Source organism: Oncorhynchus kisutch, linkage group LG1 (assembly GCF_002021735.2).
Source record: "Oncorhynchus kisutch isolate 150728-3 linkage group LG1, Okis_V2, whole genome shotgun sequence".
Taxonomy (NCBI): domain Eukaryota; kingdom Metazoa; phylum Chordata; class Actinopteri; order Salmoniformes; family Salmonidae; genus Oncorhynchus; species Oncorhynchus kisutch.
The window spans coordinates 65,650,092-65,660,516 of record NC_034174.2 but is presented as its reverse complement, the minus strand read 5'-3'; the positions used below and the strand labels follow the sequence as shown (position 1 = coordinate 65,660,516).

The following is a 10,425-nucleotide window of genomic DNA, read 5'->3' as shown; positions in this document are numbered from 1 at the left end:
TTGTCTTTATTTTAGCAAATCGTTACGGCGACATTAGGAAAGTTGACACTACCGGTGCCTCATGGGCAACAGCAAATGCTGACGGGAAAAGTTCCAGTCGTATGTTATATATACAATACCAGTCAAAAGTCTGGACACCCATTCAAGAGTTTTTCTTTATTTTTACTATTTTCTACATTGTAGAATAATAGCGAAGACATCAAAACTATGAAATAACACAAATCAAAATATATTTGATATTCTCCAAAGTAGTCACTCTTTTTCTTGGTGACAGCTTTGCACACTCTTGGCATTCTCTCAACCAGCATCATGAGGAATGCTTTTCCAACAGTCTGGAAGGAGTTTCCACAAATGCTGAGCACTTGTTGGCTGCTTTTCCTTCACTCTGCTGTCCAACTCATCCCAAACCATTTCAATTGGATTGAGGTCAGGTGATTGTGGAGGCAAGGTAATCTCCTGAGTTGTGCAGTGGTCTAAGGCAGACACCCTGGTTCGAATCCAGGCTGTATCACAACTGGCTGTGATTGTATCACAACTGGCTGTGACACAATTATCCCAGTGTCGTCTGGGTTGTAGGCCGTCATTGTAAATAAGAATTTGTTCTTAACTAACTTGCCTAGTTAAATAAAGGTTGAATTTTAAAAGTTTATATAATAATCTGAGGCAGCACTCTCCTTGGTCAAATATTCCTTACACAGCCTGGAGGTGTGTTTTGGGTTATTCTCCTTTTGAAAAACAAATGATAGTCCCACTAAGAGCAAACCACCGCGTGTTTGGGAATAATCGCCCCTACGTGGACAAGTACAAGGGCCGCATCACCAACGCAGGGCAAAGGTATGGAGTGGACCGAGCTGTCCTCGGTGGTATCATCTCTAGAGTCCAGGGGTGGGACAGAACTGGTCAATGGCTCAGGGGACAATGGAAATGTCCATGGGCTAATGCAGGTAATATAAACATTTGGTGAGAATGAATGTGAGACTCTGGATCAGGGGTTGAAATAACACCATTACAATCATGATTGTATTTAAAAAAATTAAAAACAATCCATTGTTTTACCAGGTAAGTTGACTGAGAACACGTTCTCATTTGCAGCAACGACCTGGGGAATAGTTACAGGGGAGAGGAGGGGGGTGAATGAGCCAATTTTTAACTGGGGATTATTAGGTGACCGTGATGGTTTGAGGGTCAGATTGGGAATTTAGCCAGGACACCAGGGTTAACACCCCTACTCTTACGATAAGTGCCATGGGATCTTTAATGACCTCAGAGAGTCAGGACACCCATTTAACGTCCCATCCAAAAGACGGCACCCTACACAGGGCAGTGTCCCCAATGCAGGTTGTAGAGATGTCATTTGTACACCCATTATTGTAATCTGGCTGTTGAATTTCAAACGGTTCTTTTTTACCCACTGTGCAACTGCTTCCCAGGAGGTCATGTCTAGGTTTTTCTAGGTTGACAAGCACTGCCACCGTCCACAGGGGGCATGGGTCAGTCAGGAGCATATCGAACAAGATGCACAGATTGTGGCTCCTATTCAGATCCTCACTGGACCAAAGAGCAGAAGCTGAAAGGTACTTACTGACCCACTTCTGGATTGAGTTGATGAATCATACATGTTGTAGTACTGTATGCAACTACTAACCTATTGTGTTTATGTTTTTCAGGGGCGTTGGCAGACTACAATATGGGGCCTGGCAACATCTCCTCATATGAGGAGGTGGACGCTAAAACCACTGGAGGGGACTATTCAAATCAAATTAATGTATAGAGCCCTTCTTACATCAGCTGATATCTCAAAGTGCTGTACAGAAACCCAGCCTAAAATCCCAAACAGCAAGCAATGCAGGTGTAGAAGCACGGTGGCTAGGAAAAACTCCCTAGAAAGGCCAGAACTTAAGAAGAAACCTAGGTCAGCACCTCAGGAGTAAATGTCAGTTGGCTCCTGCTGTCTCTAGACGAGAGAGAGAGAGAGAGAGAGAGAGAGAGAGAGAGAGAGAGAGAGAGAGAGAGAGAGAGAGAGAGAGAGAGAGAGAGAGAGAGAGAGAGAGAGAGAGAGAGAGAGAGAGAGAGAGAGAGAGCATACTTAAATTCACACAGTACACCAGATATAACAGACTGACCCTAGCCCCCTGACACATAAACTATAGCAGCATAAATACTGGAGGCTGAGACAAGAGGGGTCAGGAGACACTGTGGCCCCATCCAACGATACCCCCGGACAGGACCAAATAGGCAGGATATAACCTCACCCACTTTGCCAAAGCACAGCCTCCACACCACTAGAGGGATACCTTCAACCACCAACTTACCATCCTGAGACAAGGCCGAGTATAGCCCACAAAGATCTACGCCACGGCACAACCCAAGGGGGGATGCCAACCCAGACAGGAAGATCACGTCAGTGACTCAACCCATCAAGTGACGCACCCCTCCTAGGGACGGCATGGAAGAGCACCAGTAAGCCAGTGACTGTAATAGGGTTAGAGGCAGAGAATCCCAGTGGAGAGAGAGAAATCGGCCAGGCAGAGACAGCAACGGCGGTTCGTTGCTCCAGTGCCTTTCCGTTCACCTTCACTCTCCTGGGCCAGACTACACTCAATCATAGGACCTACTGAAGAGATGAGTCTTCAATAAAGACTTAAAGGTTGAGACCGAGTCTGCGTCTCTCACATGGGTAGGCACACCATTCCATAAAAATGGTGCTCTATAGGAGAAAGCCCTGCCTCCAGCTGTTTGCTTAGACATTCTTGGGACAATAAGGAGGCCTGGGTCTTGTGACCGTAGCGTACGTGTAGGTATGTACGACAGGACCAAATCAGAGAGATAGGTAGAAGCAAGCCCATTTAATGCTTTGTAGGTTAGCAGTAAACCTTGAAATCAGCCCTTGCCTTAACAGGAAGCCAGTGTAGAGAGGCTAGCACTGGAGTAATATGATCACATTTTTTGGTTCTAGTCAAGATTCTAGCAGCCGTGTTTAGCACTAACTGAAGTTAATTTAGTGCTTTATCCGGGTGGCCGGAAAGTAGAGCATTGCAGTAGTCTAACCTAGAAGTGACAAAAGCATGGATTCATTTTTCTGCATAATTTTGGGACAGAAAGTTTCAGATTTTTGCAATGTTACATAGATGGGAAAAAAGCTGTCCTTGAAAAAGGCTTGACTATTCCAATTATGTTGTGGCCAGAGCTTAATATTTCAAAAAGCATGGCTATTAAAGTCTCACAGGCTGACTGGCAGTCTGTCATTCCAAGGAAATAGAATCACATCTTCTGTTTTTGAGTTCTGCCATAAACTCCTATTAAATCTTTGGATTACAATTGAATTTTATGTTCATAAACAATAGTTGTAATCTGTAGGATATTACAGACATTATTATATTCTATTGTTTTTTGCACATGTTCATGCATTCATTTCTAACATTATAGTTCACTTCACTTTCTGATAAAGATCATCATCATGTAATAAGTAATGTAAGGCTTTGCAGTCTAAGGTTTTACAACAATGCTTTACATTACACATCACACAAGTGCCTAATAAAACGCATTATAAACCTACAATTGTATTTTATTGACCTCTGATTAAGCAACCATCATTATGAGACTTTATAATGCCTCTAGTACAACATAGTTATCTGATTCTGTTAATGGACTATTATTATGATAATACTTTTTAATATAACTACATATTGGATATAGTTGTTAGAAAGTTTCTAAATAAATCGTCAAAGTAGTTGACCTGGACTACATATTTCTGAATGATATTAACAGTTTCCTCAAACTATGTCTGGATATTCAATTTCGGTCAGTAGGCCTAGACATTTGTGTTTTCTCTGATCCCTAAAGATGGCGCTATGCATTTAAAGTGCTTTTTATCTACCGTTCAAAGAGAAGAGGCACGCTTTAGTCTACACTTGTCATTATTGCTTTTCGACAGCAGGAGATCGGGTCCGTTTTGTCATTATTAATGTAGAAATGGAGCATATATATTGCCATTGAGCATGGACAACTGAGGACATACAACTTCAAGGGATGGAAATATATTCATCTTCACACAGTGAGACTATTCTGCAGATGTGGGCATGCGCACTGCATCGGTTCTACGGGGGACGGGAAGACATCACGGAAAAACTCTCTGTACCCGAACCCCACGCTGAAATTCATTCTTGATTGCAGTGTAGCACGACTACCGACTACCATGTTTGAGACACCGTTGAAGTCAGGGACTACTTGACACCCTGGCGATTTAAGTCGCCGCAAAACCGTATACAATACCGTATGGGAACAGTATGCGGGAAATGGTTGGAGGTTGCTGCGTGTGTTCCGATGAGCGAGGCTGGGCTGAAAATCCTCTTGTATACTGTGATGGGCACGGATGCAGCGTCGCTGTTCACCAGGGTAACTAGCTTGCTATTTTACAATGTAATTACGCTATTGGGGGAAGGATGGGGTGGTGCGTGCCTACGTGCGTGTGGGTCTGTCTGTATTTATGTGGGAGGGGGTGTTTTCCTTCTGCACGCGTTGACGTGGTGCGACCGCGAGAGGAGACATAAAATTGACATCAATCCCTTATGGCGCCGACTAATGCGGTTTTTGTAGAATGGCTTTTATTCGATCCAAAGTTACGCACGGTTAGGAATCATTTGCTACTACTGGAGCAGCAGACGAGCTGGCCTATCGGGCCTTGCGGATGAATTGTTTCCACAACGATATATTCACCTTCTTTGTTGACATCTTTGTATGTCAGCAATGCAACAACGTATCCACTCAATATGTCCATGAGTTTTGATTTGAATAAGAGCCACTAATTATGATTTAATGTGTAAATATTTACAGTTGTAAGGCTATAACAGTTGTACACACCTTCACAGTATATCCCCCCGTGGCTTTTATTTATTGTGTTTTGTAGGAAACATCAATAACAATATCGTATGTAGCTGACACACAATACGATCTGAGTTTATAAACTGTTATTAATGTCACATTATTATAAACCAGCCTGTTTTGCCAAGTAAAACCAATATGGCTGCGTTCAAAACACCACCACTCTTTGAAAAAGGTGACGTACATCAATAGCCTATCAATATTTGTATAATCTCAGAATATTTGTGACAACAAATCTATAAATCATTGTTAACTTCATGCCCTGACTATGCCTTCTCTCAATTCAGTGGCCTTGTGGTAAGAGTGTTTGTCCCGAAAAGGTTGGGAATTTGATTCCCGGCCGAGTCATACCAAAGACTGTAAAAATGGGACCTGCTGCATCTCTGCTTGGCACTCAGCATTAAGGAGATAGATTGGGGGTAAAGCCCTGTGATAGACTAGCATCCTGTCCAGGGGGTGAACTTGTACATCAAACTGCTTCACGCTACAGAAACAGGAGATGGGCTCTTTCTCCTATGTGTCGTTCCGGGCCTCGCACAAGCCAAGGCTACTTACTTACTCTATGCTTGCTCTCAACAGTAAAAAATAAAATAATACAAATTAAAAGTTGAAGGTATACCAAGAAGTTAGTTAGTTACATAACTAATAAGTTAGGTAACTGTTTTTTGTTCCTTTGTTTGTGTCTCATTCATTTGAGTGGTAGACTAAAGATGTCTGTATTTGTGTCTCTATTTATGTGTGTGTGTGTATGTGTCACAGCGTGCTATGGCATCGTCCAGGTGCCCACTGGACCATGGTTCTGTCGAAAATGTGAGTCTCAGGAGAGAGCTGCCAGAGTGGTGAGTATATATGTCCAGTATATCAATATATTATCCGTATACTCATGTACTGCATGTCTATCAATGTACAGCATATCCCTGCCTGTTGCAGTAATAACACTGGTAGTACAGCATGCTATCGAAGCTACTGTGCGTAGTTGGTTATTGTGAGGTGTGCTCTCATTTCTCATCAGAGATGTGAGCTGTGCCCTCACAAAGATGGTGCCCTCAAGAGGACAGACAGTGGAGGTAATCTACTGGACACAGATTTTCTTTCCTTTATTCTTCATCCTCCACTTTCCATCAATCCCGCCATCTTCCACGTTTCCCTTGTCTTACAAATATATGATGTGTTTGTGTTAATGTGTGTGTATGCACGTCAGGGTGTGCTTGTGTGTGTGTGTGTGTATGTGTGTGTGTGTGTGTAAGTGTGTGTGTGTGTGTGTGTGTGTGTGTGTGTGTGTGTGTGTGTGTGTGTGTGTGTGTGTGTGTGTGTGTGTGTGTGTGTGTGTGTGTGTGTGTGTGTGTGTGTGTGTGTGTGTGTGTGTGTGTGTGTGTGTGTGTGTGTGTGTGTGTGTGTGTGTGTGTTTGTGTGTGTGTGTGTGTCTGTACTAATGTGAGCTGTTCTCGCTCCAGGCTGGGCCCATGTGGTTTGTGCACTCTATATTCCCGAGGTGCAGTTTGCCAACGTTCTCACCATGGAGCCTATCGTACTACAGTACGTCCCTCACGACAGATACATCAAGGTATTCTTCACTGTTCACTTCAACTTTTGCTAAGCTTGTTTGTCTTTTGTGAAGGATGTTTTGACCGTCATTTAAAATGCATTTTATAGGCCTCTGAAGATTTAATCCATTTGGATATATTGTTTCTTTAGCCAGAGTAAATGGTTGTCCATCTATGTGTCAATCTTCAATATTCCACACAAACATGTGGGGGCATTTTTGTCCGATTCTGTGATTTGCAAGCAGTCATTAGTATACAATATATTTTTTTGCACAGGCAAAGCTTTCATGAGATCATCCAGAGTTTTTCCTAAGCCTTCTCTTTCAAGTCCTCTCTGCAAGTTATCTCTTTTAGAGTTGGCATCTGGATGATCATGTGCCATGTATCCCACCACAGTCTGCATGCTTTTAGGCCTAATGGTCTTGAGTGATCGCTATTGTGGAAAAATCTATATACAGCATATGCCCACCAGACAAGATTTTTTGGAATGAAAGCTTTTATGCGATTGGATTACAGTTCTATTAGAGTCAATGGGAAGCTACGTAGACGCTTGCTGCTGTACAATAGTGAGTGCTTGTCTTGTAGTGGTCTCATGTTACAGTGTCAGGGGCAGCTACAGTAAATGGCTTGCACCTCTCTGGTCTGGATTGTCAGAGCCATTCATCCGGATTTGCTGCCCTCCATTCTTAGAGAGCGTTTGACTGGACAATGGCCGTGTCCCAAATAGCACCCTATCCCCTATGGGCGCCTGGTCAAAAGTAGCTTTACTACACAGAGAATAGGGAGCCATTTGGGACGCAGGCGATGAGGGAAGGTTCAATAAGCCCCACCACCCTCCCTCCTTTACAGTAGCTCCAGATGCCGTTTCTCTGTTTCCCTTTGGCCCATGATACTTATGGCTCACAAGGGGAGAGGAGGGGTAGATGAGAAGAAAGGTAAGGGGCCCGCTGTTCCTTTGTCCAGCACCTGTTGCTAGGCAGACAGCCAGCCCCCTCTGTCTCTGTCTGGGCAATAGCCGTGGGGGAGCGAGGTGTGGAGGGGGGCAGAATGTTTCATAACAGCCTGCTATCAATGACAGGCTAGGATTGGACTCTGGGCACTGGTGAGGCCCATGCAGTTGAACAGTATCACACTGGCTATGTCCCAAATGGAGCCCTATTCTCTATGTCGTGCACTACTTTTGACCAGAGCCCAGAGTATAGTGCACTACGTTTTAGCCCTATGGGCCCTGGTCAAAGGTAGTGAGTGCGCTCTATAGGGAATAGTATGCCATTTGGGAAACACCTACAGACATCTAGATTTGGCTCGTTCCACCAATTAGCTACCTTTTGAGTAGTCTAACTTTTTATTTCACTTAATTGTATCATTCTGTCATAAAGAGCACATGTTCAACTTAATAGAAAACACTTTTTCCCCCATCTCCAGAGGGTAAATATATAAATATACTATTGTAAGTATCTATTAGGTGCCAAATAAAGTAACATGGTTGACGACTTCATCTAAAATCAGCCATAAATCTCCTTGTGGCGGGGAATAAAAGTTTGTAACACAGCAACAGATAGGGGCAATTATATGCTTACTTCACTTTTAAAAAATACATTTAAAAAATACATCTCTGGTCTATCTCTGGATAACAGGGTTGCCGTGTTATGCTCGACCCACTCAGAAATGTTGGGGTTAAGTGGGTTAAAATGTTCATATAAGTCACAGAGGATGCACAGAGAGACATGGGTTAAAATGTTCATATAAGTCACAGAGGATGCACAGAGAGACATGGGTTAAAATGTTCATATAAGTCACAGAGGATGCACAGAGAGACATGGGTTAAAATCTTCATATAAGTCACAGACGATGCACAGAGAGACATGGGTTAAAATCTTCATATAAGTCACAGACGATGCACAGAGAGACATGGGTTAAAATCTTCCTATAAGTCACAGAGGATGCACAGAGTGACATGGGTTAAAATCTTCATATAAGTCACAGAGGATGCACAGAGTGACATGGGTTAAAATCTTCATATAAGTCACAGAGGATGCACAGAGAGACATGGCATATTGCTGAATTTTGGCAAGTCTTTATTCATATTAAAAATCAGATGCATTGAATGTTCCATGTGGTCTTCATTTACAGTCAAATAACACATGTTTGAAATGCAATATTTGTGCACAATTCCTACTTAATAAATCAAAGGGATGCAAAAAGCACTCATTTCATGGAAAGACCGATTTACCGTCGGTCAAGTCTGCCCTTTACATCTGCGAGGGATTTCAGGTGGACATGACATCTGACGTTGATAAGAGGAGATATGTTCTGGTCAGTCGTCATCCTTTTTCATCTTTCTCCCTCCCCTCTCTTTAGACGTGTTATATCTGTGAGGACCATGGGAGAGAGAGCAAGGCTGCTTGTGGAGCCTGCATGACGTGCAACCGCCAGGGCTGTCGACAAGCCTTCCACGTCACCTGGTGAGTGGTCTGTGTGTGTGTGTGTGTGTGTGTCCTCTCCCATCTGTCTGACTGTCTGACCCTGTGCAGTGCTCAGATGGCTGGCCTGCTGTGTGAGGAGGAGGGCCCTGAGGCTGACAACGTCAAGTACTGTGGCTACTGCAAGCACCATTACATCAAGATGGTAAGAGACGTATTCACGTCTGTTTTCAACTTTCTAGGAGATCTCCAATTCTTCTTTATTTGAATGGAATGAAATATGGAAATGTGTTATAAGAGTGTAGTGTAATAAGAAGACTTTGGAAAGGACTTACAACCTCCTCTTGGATTGCTAACGTCCATTCACATACTGCATTGAGGAAGGCAAGGAAACAGAGCTTTTCAGGCCGGCGTGGAGAAATAGCTTCTTCCCCCTAGTTGCCCTTCCCCCTAGTTGCCCCTGTAGCTCTAGCTATTGCCCGTCTAGCTATTGCCCGTCTAGCTATTGCCCGTCTAGCTATTGCCCGTCTAGCTATTGCCCATCTAGCTGTACTTGCCTCTGTGACCATTATGGTTGGCAGCAGTGTGACTCTCTGCCTCTCCTCTGCGGGGTCCTGTAGCAAAGGAAGATGCGCTCCAGTGGAGAGAACACAGAACGCAGCTCCTTTGGCCCCTCTAGGGGGCGCTCCACGTCCCCCGCCCAGGACAAACACGGCTCCCACCACCACAGGCTCAGGAAGGTGAGTGTGTGTGTATTGTGTGTGTATTGTGTGTGTGTGTGTGTGTGCGCGTATACGCGTTCCTGTATTTGCATAAATGGTCAAATCCTCAGCCTTTCCCTTTGGTTTCATTCAGAGTCACAAGGACAAGATGAGGCAAAAGGAGCGGCATAAAAAGTCATCTGATGGTCTGGGGTCCTCACTGTCCAGCAGCATGGACAAGGTAAAGCCAACCCCAATATGGACACCCCTAAATGCCCTCGGTCTCTGTCTCTTTCTTTATAACCTCTCATCTCTCTCTCTCTCTCTCTCTCTCTCTCTCTTCTCTCTCTCTCTCTCTCTCTCTAGTCTTTCCCCACCTCCACCCATCCTATCTGTCTCTCTTCATTGTTCTAGTATAACCATTTGGGCTCCTAAATAGTTTGAACTATTGCTTATTGCTAAGTTGATACATTTGAGAGAATGTTTTTTTTCAGGTGAGGTCCTTGGTTGAACTCTCTAACACGACCGTATTGCAATACTTTCTAACGAGCGTAAATGGCTTTAATCTATGACATCAAACCCCTTCTCAATCCATAATGATACACTTTCCCCCGTGGCCTCTCTGTGTTGTTGATTTAGTTGTCGTCGGGTCACCACAGCAACAAGGACAGCGAGGGGAATTCGAAGAGGTTGAGCTCTCACGGCCAGCTGGGACACCGCAGTAAGAAGACAGGAAGCATTGGCAAGAGCTGCTCCTCTTCCTCTTGCTCCTCCAGTCCCTTCAACGCGGGTACAAAGCTAATCCTTTATGGGCCAACTAACCGGCCATTTTCTGTCCAAGCAACTTCTCAGTCAGTTCTGTTTGTGAATAACCAA

At 44.0% G+C, this 10,425-nt stretch overlaps 1 protein-coding gene across 1 annotated transcript in view; it reads left to right on the top strand.

Moving 5' to 3' along the window:
* The first annotated feature begins 3,926 nt into the window (after positions 1 to 3,926).
* The window catches only part of LOC109889223 (protein AF-17), a 30,703-nt gene continuing 24,204 nt past the window's right edge, over positions 3,927 to 10,425 (top strand). Inside the window, exons 1-9 of the mRNA XM_020480495.2 lie at positions 3,927 to 4,395; positions 5,641 to 5,720; positions 5,894 to 5,948; positions 6,336 to 6,445; positions 8,787 to 8,890; positions 8,960 to 9,053; positions 9,469 to 9,588; positions 9,704 to 9,790; positions 10,189 to 10,339. Of these exons, the coding sequence (XP_020336084.1) occupies positions 4,287 to 4,395; positions 5,641 to 5,720; positions 5,894 to 5,948; positions 6,336 to 6,445; positions 8,787 to 8,890; positions 8,960 to 9,053; positions 9,469 to 9,588; positions 9,704 to 9,790; positions 10,189 to 10,339 (910 nt within the window). The 5' untranslated portion in view covers positions 3,927 to 4,286. The remainder of the gene's footprint in view (positions 4,396 to 5,640; positions 5,721 to 5,893; positions 5,949 to 6,335; positions 6,446 to 8,786; positions 8,891 to 8,959; positions 9,054 to 9,468; positions 9,589 to 9,703; positions 9,791 to 10,188; positions 10,340 to 10,425) is intronic.